The sequence below is a fragment of the Bombus vancouverensis genome, chromosome 5 (assembly GCF_051014615.1).
Source record: "Bombus vancouverensis nearcticus chromosome 5, iyBomVanc1_principal, whole genome shotgun sequence".
In the NCBI taxonomy this organism is placed as follows: domain Eukaryota; kingdom Metazoa; phylum Arthropoda; class Insecta; order Hymenoptera; family Apidae; genus Bombus; species Bombus vancouverensis.
The window spans coordinates 17,673,748-17,686,824 of record NC_134915.1 but is presented as its reverse complement, the minus strand read 5'-3'; the positions used below and the strand labels follow the sequence as shown (position 1 = coordinate 17,686,824).

Below are 13,077 nucleotides of genomic sequence, written 5' to 3'. Positions count from 1 at the left end.
CGTTTTTGAAGTCACCGAACAATTCAGAATAAAATACATTTCAACGTTTAAGTAGAATGATCACTAATCTCGCAACTGAGCAAAATTTTTGGTACTTCGACGGTTTATTATTCGACGAGATATTTTTCTTCTTTCTAAGATTTATTTTGTGGCGGATCGGTATCAACAGGACGCCGACAGGTCGAGGCATCAACGCGGCGCAACACCTCCCGGGCGATCCGCGGGTACCAACCGCCAACACTAGAGGGCTACGACGACAACGAGTCTGTCTGTCTAACTCGCTAGCGGGTTGAATATACGAGCGATTGATAGAAATACCGCACCTAGCGAGACTCCCTCTACGTCTAAGGCAGGGACTACCGGGCATAGCCTTACTGACGAGTCCACCGGTAGTCCCGGGACGAAACGCACTCTCTCACTCTCCTTCCATCAGCCTCAATTTATAGCTTCTGAGCTAAAAGCTTGCCAAAAATTATCATAGAAACCAATGGGAAATTTTTGAAACATTATGGAAGAAATATTTTATGATAAATTCACGAAGATCGAAAAACCAGAAAAGTTGCTAGTTGGACCAAAAGTCGATGTACGACTTAGGCAAACGAAATCGAGGACTCATTCGTCGAGGCTGAATAATAACGACGATTCGAACGATATCGAGGATGATTTGGCCGATAGGCGACATCTTCGAAGTCGAGGACGTGGCATTTCCGGTCAGCGTGACTGACAGAGACCCGATTTTCGTGTCAATGGAAACGGTATATTATGCTTTTTATCCTTAACCGTTACGATGAGATAGAAAGATATTGATTTTCTGTTGGGATTCTGAGGTAGCACAATGAAAATTTAAGTCTGAAATTATAGTTTACAATTATAGGGTTCGATCTAAACGAAGATTAGCGAAACTTTACGTCATTTGCTATTTTAAAGCGAAATTATAACAATTTTTATGTCATTCGAGGTACCTCAAGATTCCACGAAGGCAATTAAACGTTAAATTGAAAATGCCTCTTACACAACGCCATTTATATTTTATATGAGCCGATCGGGGGATAAACAATTCGTATAATAGAAGTTTACCGATTCTCTTCGCTATCTATGGCTTTTTATTGATATAATAGACGTTCAGATATATTCAGTAGGAGTTTATTTAATCGGGCACTAATTAAGATTTTTTTACACTAAATGGAAATTTATTGTGCTTCTATCGCAACACTGGAGTATTCTTTCGATTATTACGATGTTACAATTTCGTTTGATAGACGAACGTTATTTTCGTTCTATTTTTACTATCGTTGAGTAATTTCGGTTTATTTAGCCTCAATTAGAGGCCCATGATATGGCTGCTTTGGAATATCGATGAACTGTTGTTGCGATACATAAAATACGAATCTCGTTTATTAATACGTAGAATGTAACTTTCAGTAATAGCATATTAATAATTTTAATAACGAAATATTAATGGTATAGTTCCAATACTGGATAACGTTTTACATCGTTTGACCTCGTCGATCTCTTACATCATCCACTACTTTATTTTCAGATGAAGAATTATATATCTAATAATTTAACTATCTAATCAAACCAGTACATCAATTATTTTATCAGTTTAATGCCAAGAAACAGGAATAATGAGGCTGAAGCAAGTTGAAAGAACAAGAATTTCTTTTAACTATTCCTCTTTCCATTATATTAATTACTTACTATTTTATCAATTTGACAGCAGAGCACAAATTAAATTTGGAAGAATAAAGAACGAATGAATATTAAAGAAGCTACAGAAATAAAATAGCCTCGGTTTACAAAGTAAATCGCATCCAATTACCCAGACATCAGGCAACCGAGATAACTGGAGAGAAAAAAGAATTGTATGCCCTATTGTACAACGTAGCACGACAGAAGACTTGATACAAGCTTCTTCTATCTGTTTTATCGATCGCTATTATTTTCCAAGGTCTTAGAGGAGCTGCTGAAGAAGCTGAAAGTGGAACACGTTGTTTGGTGTAGGGACAAGGGAAACGTGTATTACGAGGTAAGAGAGTAACGCTAATTATTTCCATTTCCTATTACTCTCTGGCTTTATCTCTCTGGAAAGGTGATATTTCCTGCTACCAGCTGGGGAACCATGCGAGAATTGCCTCCACTGGCTCACGGAAATGGGCATCGGCGTGAAAATGAACTCCATAGTAAGGTGAATTAATGTCTTCGGTATTTCCCCTCCAGGAAGCTTTTCCAAATGTCTTCGTTCACCTTCCAACAATTTCCAGCGTAATTCCAACTCAGTGCACGTATAGCGGTATGTGCGGCGTTGGTGCTACACCCATCAAGAATGACTTAGCCAGAAGATTGTCGGATATATCTTCTTAACATTAAACCTACCGACACTTCGTGTATACCCGTTCTTACCGTCTGCGGTCAAAATAACCGATGATTAAAGAAGTAATAGTTTTTATGATTTAACTTAGACAATGGTTAATTTATAACTAAATGTATATAAAATAATGAACTTACATAAAATTTCGTCCAAATTTACTTTTGTTTAACACTTTCGCTTCGCCGAAGTACTGTCACTGAACGGAAGCGCGCACAGTGTACGTGGTTGCCGTATATACGTTTTCCTAAGTCTCAAATAACATAAATTCTTGTAAGAACCGTATATGAAATATCGTTTCACTGTCAATGGATTTAACAGATTTTTTAGCACGAAACAGTATACGATCGTTTGGATGTTTGAAATATATTGCGTAAAACGTTTTGATGTTGTTTCAACAACAAGTAACTTTTAAGAAGTGATAAATCCAATATATCAATAAAATCGACAGAAACTGTTCTGCCGATAACGAAAAAATATATTATTGACTACAGATGGCACTGGTGTATGCCCGATATATGGGGTGCCGAATCCAGGATTCGTAGCTCGGATGGAAAAAATAAAGATTCGCGAAAAGTAATACGCGTCTTCTTTCAGGGGAAATTACAGGTCCCTCTGGATGGGTGTGTTATGGGCTTTACCATCGAACACAGGTGTAGTCATGGCTTTGTTACAAGGAAGCAACGGTCCCCTAATCGGAGTTGCCATATCAGCTTCATTGCTACCACCAGTGGTAAACTGTGTAAGTAACGAACGATAAACCCACCGTAGATACCGTAAATATAGGGTGGAATAAATATGTGTACGAAGATCACGCGAAAAGAATATGATAAATCCATTTTTGTTGAGTTTCTCACTCTTATATTACTTGGTGATTAACATGAAATTACTATTTTAATGTTAGTCTACGATACTAACCTATAATATTAATCACAATTAACACTCTTGATAGTTTCTAAATGTGTGAGAAGATAGTAAAACACATATTTAATCCGAAAATCAACTGGAAGGATAATTTTAACTAAGGATAATGTTCTAATAAAAATGTTTAATTATATTATATTCAAAATGTCCTAACTATCAATTTTCATTCAATTTTTACAATTGTAAGAAGTTCAAGCACTCCGGTCACCAATGATCACCGTGGCGTCACAGGAGAAATATGACCAACGTGACAGTCAAAGTGTTAACGTAGAATTAGTGTCCATGATAATAAATTAAAAATTTCTCGCCTATAAAAGAGATTCATTGACTCGTATTTCACCAGATTTTCTATAAATTATTTAAAAAGCTTCTTAACGATCGAGTCGAGAATTCACGTGTTTTTTCCGCTTATTTATTCACGATCCCGTAAATCGAAATACATATATCTCTATATCCGCGAAAGAGACATTGAAATTGGCCAGCTATCGACACGGGCAGACGGAATAATTCGCGAGGGAAGATAGATACGAAAAGAGGTATCGGCAGTCGTGCGGTGTTCTCATTCCATCAGCAGTGATTAATGAATGGCAGTTAATCTGACCGTGGCAATCGATGAAATTTATTCCCGCAGGGTTTATTCTGGGCTCCCGGATGTATACGGCTAATCTATCGACCGATTAAAATGCCGCACATGAAAGGAGAATCGTACACAGACTACAACACCTCGTACGTTTATGTGTACACCGATTACCTGCCGGTTGAATTCGTCTGCAACGGAATAATCAGCGCGTGCTTGACCTTTGTTAACGTCATGTGCATCTTTATCACGGCCATCGTCGCGTTGAAGGTGAGCAAGGTCACGAAACAGCTGATTTCTCAAAGATAAAACACAAGAAATCGCCTCTCGCACGTGATGTCATTTTCCCAATAATTCCTCATATCACGATGTCATTGTCACGTGATTACGTAAGCAAATATAATGACGCTAGAGTGACATCTGTAGAGTAGATCTGCTGATTAATTCGCTAAAAGAAAATTTTGAAGGAATTAAGAAAAATTTGTTTCTATTAATTATTAATAATAGAAACATATTGGTCCTGATATCTTTATAAAAAGGACACGATGTACTAACCAAGTTTATCGAATAATATCTTAATTGTGCATTGTTTCTTAAAATTTCCACGTGATTCAGTGCTCTTTTTCGTTATTCTAATTTTGTAAGAATTATCAGTTTTAAAATTCGGAAATTCGTAAAACCATTGCTTTTGCTCGTGGTGTTCGACCGTTGGCGGAGAGACGCGATCGCGTGGAAGCGCGTCAACGGAAGTCGTAAATTCCCGTTACGATTATACAATCGATGCCACGAAACGATCGATCCCCTAATTCGTTTAGGATAATAGAGGTGGTTGAATCGATTATAACCTGAGTTAACAGGTTACAATTTACACTTTATTCCAACAACTTGTAGACGTAGACACGTTCGTTCGGTGCTTACAGATATGTCGGAGAAGCGTCAGGAATAGGGTTATGGGCCTTTTTCTAGATCTTCATTGGAATTGACCATCGCTGTGTTATAACGAAGGTACGGCCTGGTAATACGAGTATGGATACTACCGATTTGACAATCAACCGCGGTGGTTGGGCACTGGCGATACTAGTGACGTTGGTCTTAGGTTCGATAACGAATCCACTCTCTTCGTCGAGAAGATCGCAAGGAAGAATGAATTTTCGTCCCGATGATGCCACCGAGGAAAACTATGATGGGGTGTGTCTAAGGACACGAGATCATCGGATTCGTCGAGTATAGCCCTCGTTCCGAAAGTAAAGGAAATTGACGTTGCTGTCAGTTGGTCAATTTGGGACAAAGGCTACCTATCCGTTTGAACAACTTTAATTAGCAAAAACCCCAGGTTTTATAGCGAGTCCTCGGGTTAACTACACTTGTACCGTGTAAGTGCCTCAACATCTGGTATTCATTGTCCGAAGGAACCGTTGGAATGTTTTACTGTCAGGTACCTCTATGGGTATTTCTTTTAACGAGGGTCATACTATCGCTTCATATCTTTGTTAGATGAAGCGCCTGTCCCGTTGACCGCGGCTACGTTCGGCGGCTGATGGTCGCCTTGAGCCCAAGTTTATTATCACAAATCGCAAACAAGTACCATTGGGCAGAATGACGGCAAATTGTTTAATTACAACTGTAAGCTTTACTTACAATTTTAGGGATTTTCCCAAAGTTCCAGAGGGAAGGCTCCGGTGTCCTTTCATCTCCGACAGATATAAGTTAACCAAATGAATGATCTAAAGTAGATATAGACAGTGAAGAGATGTTGACTGATCTGAAGATGATGAACCAATCCAGAGATGTTGACTGGTCTGACGATGGTAAACCAGTGAAGTTCGGTGACGATCCTGTCGCAGAGGAAAACTATTGTTGGGTGTTGGTCGCCCCACCACCGGTCACTCGCGGGTGGAAATGAACATGGGACAAACCCGACCTTCTGATTTTTATCTGATGGAGCAATAACCATAAGGAACATCTCGACTTGAATATATTTTATAACGATTAAGGGACCTAACAGTAAAATACAAATGCTTAGTTTTATTACAGTTCCTTAGGATTATTACGGTCCGACTAATTATATTTGCACAGGTAATGGCCACCTCGAGGGATGCATTCTGGGTTAGATACAGTGTCACCGGACGTAACACGTGGAAAATGCAAAATTTTGGTCATGCTTTTGTTTAATAAAAACACATTCAGCATTGTTTAATTAAATGGTAAAAAAGGCGTAGAATATCTCTTCTAAAAATAGATTTGTGGTTTCCGGTTATATTAAGGAAGTAGCCGCGCCATACACATCGACGCCAGAACTATGTCGCTTTTGGGAACACGATATCCGCTTGGTCCGTAATAAGAACATCTCGCGAGATAACAGCTTCCTGGACCCGAGGTAACTATAATGTTTCTGTTATAAAATTTTTTGCTGTTGCTAGTTGAGTAGAAATAAGAAGAAAATCAAGGTAACTATGAAGAAAATTAAAAGTTTCTAAAATCCTTTCATTGACATGAAAACATGATATGTTTTATATTTAATGTTTTATGGTATTTAACGCAAAATTAAAAAAAAAGAAATGTTACCAGCTTTTACGATGGATTGAGCACAAAACATTCCGCAAGGTGCAGAGGTCGAGTTATGGTCAACACTGTCCAGAAGAGGTAATTAAAATATTAGATATCTCGTAATTTATAGCGATACCTTATGCATGCGTAAATTTAAAAGCTATCTACCGCTTACGCAGTTTACACCAAAACTTGAACTTCCCGCTAGCAATGGAATACGTGGAATTAGAAATATCGAACAGAAGCCAGAGGTTTGGGTAATTCTGGCAATATAAGTGAAGATTTGGCCGCACTCGATCGTATGATCACGTATCTTTTGGGACAATCGAGAAACGTCAGCTCTGGCCATTTGGATTCTTGGCACCGTTCCCATTGGACAAGTGCAAGAGGAGATTACAAATAATTACATAGCGCGCGCACCACTGTGGAAGAAGGCGTCGTTGGCTCTAACATCGATAAAACGTCTCTTTAACCGCGCAGTTAAATAGATTGGTGTTGAAATTTGTGTATTGTAGATAGAATGAATATAAACGATACATATATTCCCCAGCGTAACACAAATTTTATTAAAGATATATGAGATTACTGCACTTCCATTATAACAGATTAAATAGCTTCGAAAATTGAAGTATAAGATCTTAAGTTGTATTAATCTTCGATGGTTGATGGCTCGGTTCCAAAGTATCGGTCTCCAAAGTTACCGATACCAGGCAATACGTAGAACTTCTCATTTATCACAGGATCTAAGGCGGACGTCACGATTTTTACGCGTGGAAATGCGTATGCTATCGAGTGTACTCCTGATTCTGCCATAAGTAGAGATACGAGTAACACGTTCTCCTCAGCAACATCATGATCCAATAAAACTCTGATAGCCATAATGGCTGCTGCACCCGTTGCTACTGTTGCATCCATTAATATCACTTTGTAGTCTTTAATATCTTTTGGTAATCGAAGGTAATAAAGCTGAAGAAAATATTGATAATTTTTATGTCAATATTTAAATGATCGTGGCAAATTAGAAAAGTAAATTACATCATTTACCTCTGGTTCTCCAGTCTGTTGGTTGGTTTGTATAAGTATCTTTCCTATTCTAATATCTTTGCATACGTCCCTAACAGCTTGTTCCATAGTTTCACCGGCACGCAAAATGGAAACACCGCATATCTTATCCGTAGCTGCGCGTTTTCCGTGATATAATACTCCTTGTGGTGTTTCTACTCTTACATCCTGTAAACGCGTGTTTGTAAATGGCTATTAAAAGTCACGTTGCTCACATCTCACTAGCGTTGTGTATTAAAATTTACCTCGAAGGGTAGAAGAGATAACGCGTATTCAATAACCAAACGTATTAGACGTTTGGAATAAAATATAAATTCATCTCTGTATGTTTCTTTGTTTCTTATAAATGTGTGGAGACCCTTTATCTGTGGTGTATCTGGAAGCAGGTAGAGAGAAGATGGCAATGGCTGACCAATATAAGAATGAGCTAATTTTTCTCTGAGTTTGAAACCCCTCTAGAACAAGAAATGAACTAAAGTAAACATAATAAGGGAGAGCAAGATTTACGAAACCGATAATTTTACCAGTTGAAGCTGAGTATGTACGTGCTGTACAATGAGTTCTATCGCGACTTCGTTATCTCCGCCACGAGGTACGATAATATCCGCGTGAACCATGAATGGAGCTATATAATAATAAAAAGCGGGTTGTACCATAGTGCTATATTGCTTTAGCACACCCTCCAAGTCCCTCCCTCTTTGCGATATATCTCTACGCAATCTTCGAGCAAGCCTCACATCAGCATCAGTATCAACAAACACCTTCATGTCGCACATCTTGACCAATCGAATGAAGGAGATCAGTGGTAATTTGATTTTTACTTTCGTACCTTACTACTGTTATTCAAACCCACTCATTCTGTTTTCCTGACAATACATTGACTTACCTTCAAAACGTCGACATTGTAGAACGTCAATATTCCCTCAAATATAATCACATTGGCACCATACATTGTTTTCTTTAAAATAAAAAGCAAACATTATATGTACAAAGTATGTTTAACATTTATACACTTATCAATATTTACATACAGTTCTAGTTTCTCTGCGATGTGTTACAAAATTATAGATAGGAACCTCCACCATTCTACCTTCCTTTAAACGCTGTAGCGTTGTTTTAAGTAACTCAAAATCGAACGCGTCGGGATGATCGAAATTGTACTCGTTCCGCGCAGCCATGTCGTGTTGTTTTTCATTTAAAACCTATAAGAAAAATTGGATATACTATTTGCACTCTTCTTTATGCAATAATATTTATAACTTTCTCATACTTTGTAAAATGAATCCATGCTAAGAAGTGTTACCCAAGGTACATCTAGAGATTCTATAATTTTTGTTGCAACTGTGGTTTTTCCAGACGCACTGCCTCCACAAATACCTAAAACAAAACTATTAATAGCATTGTACATTCTTTCCCTTTAAAGTAATAAATATATTTTATGTTTCTATTACTAACCAATTACAAAAGGTTCTACTTGCTGACCAGCTGAATTGTACCATGGTGGTCTACCAGCTGTGTATATTGTTCTTGTTTTACTTCTAAGGATAGACTCTGCAGAAGTTTTTTTGCTAGACTGAGATAGACTAGTAGTACGTTGTCTTCTTGATCTTGGTGATCTCTGAGAACCTGTCATATAAACACAAATAGTTTCTATTAATTCATTTCAGAAATTACGCGAAGTTGCATCGTATTATTAATTACATTTCCAAAAAAATACATAAAAGTAAATAAAAATCAAAGAAAAAGGTTTCCTTTCGACTATTATGTAGGATAAGGGATAAAGGATAAAGGTACTTTTGAAGGCTTTAACTGTTTTCTTCAAATGACAAAAAGATTCTACTTCAGTAAACCATGTACATCCTGTTTGCCAAACGCAAGTACTCCATATCAATGACTCTGTAAATAATTGGTACATCGCTTATTTACTTCAAGAAATAAGTAAGATGTAAGAATACTCCAAGAAGTGATACATTGAGGAGAAAGTGTATGAAATCTCACCCGTGGAAGGTGGTCTTGGAGATTGTGGAGTAGGTGTCCCAATGTCAGAACGTCTGCAACGCTCAGCATCCTCGCACAACTCGTCAGCAAATAAAATTTCCTTCTCGTCGAAACACACTTCAGTATCGTCGCTAAAGCACAGTAAATTCAATGCATATTCGACTGGACAGACGAAACAGATGGTAAAATACTGTGGTTTACCTTTCAGAACTCGCTGAGCTTGGTGGATCAAAGTGTTGCATTTTAGCTGCCATATTCTTGATTATGTAGAAGAAAAATTACGTATTGTTACAATACGTTTTACCAAGCTTCTCTTCCTCATGCATCTGAATCTGTACTGACAGAAACTACAAACTACAAAGACAGGTAACGATAATGAAATCGTAGATATTTTTCATTGCCACCTATCGCTCATGTTCCGAAGCAATTTTTCTATACTTATTACCCAATAATGGGTATTTAAATATGAGTATTTATATATGTACATATCCTTCTTAAATAATTTAATACAATAGTCTTTAAAATTTATAATTATATTTCTAATCCATTAATTAATTAAAGTGGTATTTATGAAGTTTTGTATGAATTTTGAATAACGTTTGACAAAGAGATAGAAACTCTTGTATGTATGTATATAGTAATATTGGTCCTGTTGAACCCATTACTACCCTTCATATACAGCATTCATCAACATATTTTCCCGCCTGATCCAAATGTTGAAAACCATGCGATAAAATATCTTAGTCATTAACAATATTCATCGATTTTTCAAGCAAAAATCGCTTAAAAGTAACTGTAAAGCATGTTCATTAGATAAAAAATTATATCGCATCGCAAAATATTCATAATGTATGATGCGCATCGATACGAAACGAACAAAGTACAGATGTATAAGCGTTAATGTGAAATCGATAAAAAAAGTAATAACTAAACTGCAGATATTTATATAAAAATAGAAACTGTGAAAAACGCACAGAATATTTATGATATGTGAAAATATACAAACTATCTAAAGTAAGCCAGTATATTTAGAAAAAAGAATGATATTTAGAAATCGAAATAAATTTCTAAGTTCCACTTCTCTGATTGCGTTCAGAGAAACGTGAATTTACATAAACATCCGCAGTCTAGTAATAACTTTGTGCGTATGTGTCCCGTTAGTATCCAGGTGATTTAAAATTATTCTTGCGGTGGTGGTGACCTCCCGTGGTAGATGAAATATTCGCAATTGAACCCGGCAGAGTTTCGCGATTACCGCTAATTACTATAAAGATACAGTTGTACATATTACGGATTGTTGGTCGATTAATAAATCAGTAAGTTCTGTTCAGGCTTGTGACTGAAAGCAAAGTGCAAAGTTACCCCGATGCTTCTGCGTGCTGGTCTGTTGTGTGACGTCGTACTGTCTTTTAATAGTCAGCCCCTGTGACCGGTTTTTCCGTCGTTAACAAGACACCGTTGTACGTTGAGACGCGCCCTCGTCCGACCTTGAAACCTATAATCGTTCATAGCGTTCGATGTTCGAAATATCGTCTACAAAACTATTAATCGTGCTCCACAGGTTCGAATCTTTTTTGTTTTCTTCGGCGCCTCGTTAACAAGAAGCAACAGTGAAATGGCAAAAAAGACGTACGATCTGTTGTTCAAGTTGCTGCTGATCGGTGATTCCGGAGTTGGCAAAACTTGTATATTGTTTAGATTTTCGGATGATGCATTTTCAACGACATTTATTTCTACGATAGGTAAGGAAAGTTGTCCAAATAATTATCATTCGTGGATTTCCTCGATCAAATTATCCATTATTGTGAATTTTTTTTCGGTATAGTAGGTTATGCTACTAAAATAATGATATTGTAAACTGAAGTTAATGAACAATAAATAATTGAATATTGAAGTGTGATTGTCTTATTACATTAAGTGCATAGAGAAATTCGCGTTTCTGAATTAATATTTTGACAACATTGTCATCAAAGTTGATTGTTTTATGTAAATAAATGCTATTATACTGTGGAGTATGTTAGATATATGAATAATATGCTTTCTGTCACTTAGGTATCGATTTTAAAATCAAGACAGTGGAATTAAGAGGAAAGAAAATCAAGTTACAGATATGGTAAGTTGTAAAATATTAAATTAATCTAAACAGTCCTTAACCTGTATATTTACAGGGATACAGCCGGTCAAGAAAGATTTCATACCATTACTACATCATATTACAGAGGTGCAATGGGTATTATGCTTGTTTATGACATTACTAATGAAAAGACATTTGAAAATATTGTTAAATGGCTGAGAAATATAGATGAAGTAAGTATGATTGCAAACTTTTTTGTCTATACATAAATATAGTCATTTACAATCGTTATTTATTTTTTCTTTTTAATTAATTTTAGCATGCGAATGAAGATGTGGAGAAAATGATACTGGGGAACAAAAGCGATATGGAAGACAAACGTGTTGTTAGCACAGGAAGAGGGGAAGCGGTAAAGCAGCTATAATTTAAATTGTACGTAAGTTACAAAAATGTCACAAACTAATAAATTAATATCCTCCTTTAGATAGCGCGAGAGCATGGAATCAGATTTATGGAAACATCTGCGAAAGCAGATATTAATATTGACCGTGCATTTAATGAATTAACCGAAGCAATATTGGAGAAAACTCATGGAAAGGAACCACAAGATGCTCCTGATAGAGTAACGGTTGATCGAAGGGTGGAAAGGAATTCTAATCGGTGCTGCTAATCTTATATTATTTATTTTAACAGCGCATAATATACTATATATCAGCTCGTGCCACTCAAAATAGATCTGTGGATAGATTTAGAGCATAATTTAAAAAAGCATAATAGTATAATTAAACTCTTCACAACACTGCCTAATCAAATTCGATTGTACTTATTTAATGAGATTTCTGATAAAGATATATCTAAATTTATTTCAAAAAATATAAAAGGAAGCAACTCCAATTTGGAAGTGAAGTTTTTTAATTATACCTGGATTTCAAAGGGTGGGTTATAAATGCTATTTGTCACATATATGACTGTATACTTATAAATGTACTTATAAATGTGTCTATTGCATGTATACAAGCATTAAGCTCCATCACAGCTTTTATAAAGAACACAAAAAATCAATAATATATACTGCTGATGGAGCTTTGTTTTCCACGTGAAACTTCATGCGTTGTTGCACGAACAAAGTCAACTAGGAACAATTTGTTTGTTACGAGGCTGCAATTTGTTACCATAATGAGAAGAGTGAGAATGAATGAGGGCTTTCGATCTTAAAAAAATCTATGTGAATGCTTTTTCATACGGACATTGCACTACATTGCTTATTTACATCTTAAGTTAAAATCTAAAAGCTTAAGTCCAAGAGCTTTTATCCTACTTGTGTAAGACTAATTTACTACAAATATAAATATTCACGATTTCGAAGTAATTGTTTTTGTTTTCCTTCGCAATACATTTAACTTATAGTAATAGGTACTTGATAAAAACTGGCTTTATACATAATACGTCAATAGTAGTGCTACGAGTAATTATCACAATACATAAATTTTCGGTTTTTATAATGTATTAGTAAAATGATTAGTACTT

At 36.3% G+C, this 13,077-nt stretch overlaps 2 protein-coding genes and 1 pseudogene across 6 annotated transcripts; 2 read left to right on the top strand and 1 right to left on the bottom strand.

Moving 5' to 3' along the window:
* The first annotated feature begins 151 nt into the window (after positions 1 to 151).
* On the top strand, positions 152 to 7,044 carry LOC117158585 (uncharacterized; annotated as a pseudogene). The gene is made up of 9 exons (XR_013058436.1): positions 152 to 755; positions 1,952 to 2,037; positions 2,093 to 2,188; positions 2,265 to 2,345; positions 2,948 to 3,110; positions 3,924 to 4,148; positions 6,134 to 6,246; positions 6,438 to 6,512; positions 6,596 to 7,044. The product of XR_013058436.1 is annotated as an uncharacterized LOC117158585 (transcript).
* Positions 6,959 to 10,289, bottom strand: LOC117158561 (lethal (2) k01209). Of its 2 annotated transcripts, XM_033337617.2 has the most exons (10): positions 9,678 to 10,289; positions 9,477 to 9,607; positions 8,934 to 9,104; positions 8,749 to 8,855; positions 8,510 to 8,680; positions 8,365 to 8,436; positions 8,003 to 8,254; positions 7,724 to 7,933; positions 7,461 to 7,646; positions 6,959 to 7,382 (listed from the first exon to the last, which is right to left on the bottom strand). In XM_033337617.2, exons 1-10 carry the CDS (start codon positions 9,728 to 9,730, stop codon positions 7,065 to 7,067), a joined length of 1,671 nt encoding a protein of 556 aa, XP_033193508.1. In that variant the 5' UTR covers positions 9,731 to 10,289; the 3' UTR covers positions 6,959 to 7,064. The 2 variants fall into 2 exon arrangements, with proteins under 2 accessions (XP_033193508.1, XP_076474564.1); XM_076618449.1 differs by lacking the exon at positions 9,678 to 10,289 and having other exon boundaries at positions 8,749 to 8,866.
* Positions 10,290 to 10,650: 361 nt separating this feature from the next.
* Rab10 (RAS oncogene family member Rab10) lies at positions 10,651 to 12,915 on the top strand. Of its 3 annotated transcripts, none has more exons than XM_033337629.1 (6): positions 10,651 to 10,792; positions 11,038 to 11,218; positions 11,529 to 11,589; positions 11,645 to 11,783; positions 11,870 to 11,959; positions 12,035 to 12,915. In XM_033337629.1, exons 2-6 carry the CDS (start codon positions 11,092 to 11,094, stop codon positions 12,218 to 12,220), a joined length of 603 nt encoding a protein of 200 aa, XP_033193520.1. In that variant the 5' UTR covers positions 10,651 to 10,792; positions 11,038 to 11,091; the 3' UTR covers positions 12,221 to 12,915. The 3 variants fall into 3 exon arrangements, with proteins under 3 accessions (XP_033193520.1, XP_033193519.1, XP_076474571.1); XM_033337628.2 differs by having other exon boundaries at positions 10,654 to 10,936; XM_076618456.1 differs by having other exon boundaries at positions 10,654 to 11,218.
* The last annotated feature ends 162 nt before the right edge of the window (positions 12,916 to 13,077 follow it).

Coding starts and splice junctions, on each gene's coding strand:
- LOC117158561 (XM_033337617.2), bottom strand. CDS start 9,730: ATGGCAGCTAAAATGCAACACTTTGATCCACCAAGCTCAGCGAGTTCT. Junction 9,105..9,476: donor TCCAAGACCACCTTCCACGG/GTGAGATTTCAT, acceptor TTTATATGACAG/GTTCTCAGAGATCACCAAGA. Junction 8,437..8,509: donor ATCGCAGAGAAACTAGAACT/GTATGTAAATAT, acceptor TTTATTTTAAAG/AAAACAATGTATGGTGCCAA.
- Rab10 (XM_033337629.1), top strand. CDS start 11,092: ATGGCAAAAAAGACGTACGATCTGTTGTTCAAGTTGCTGCTGATCGGT. Junction 11,219..11,528: donor GACATTTATTTCTACGATAG/GTAAGGAAAGTT, acceptor TCTGTCACTTAG/GTATCGATTTTAAAATCAAG. Junction 11,590..11,644: donor AAAATCAAGTTACAGATATG/GTAAGTTGTAAA, acceptor GTATATTTACAG/GGATACAGCCGGTCAAGAAA.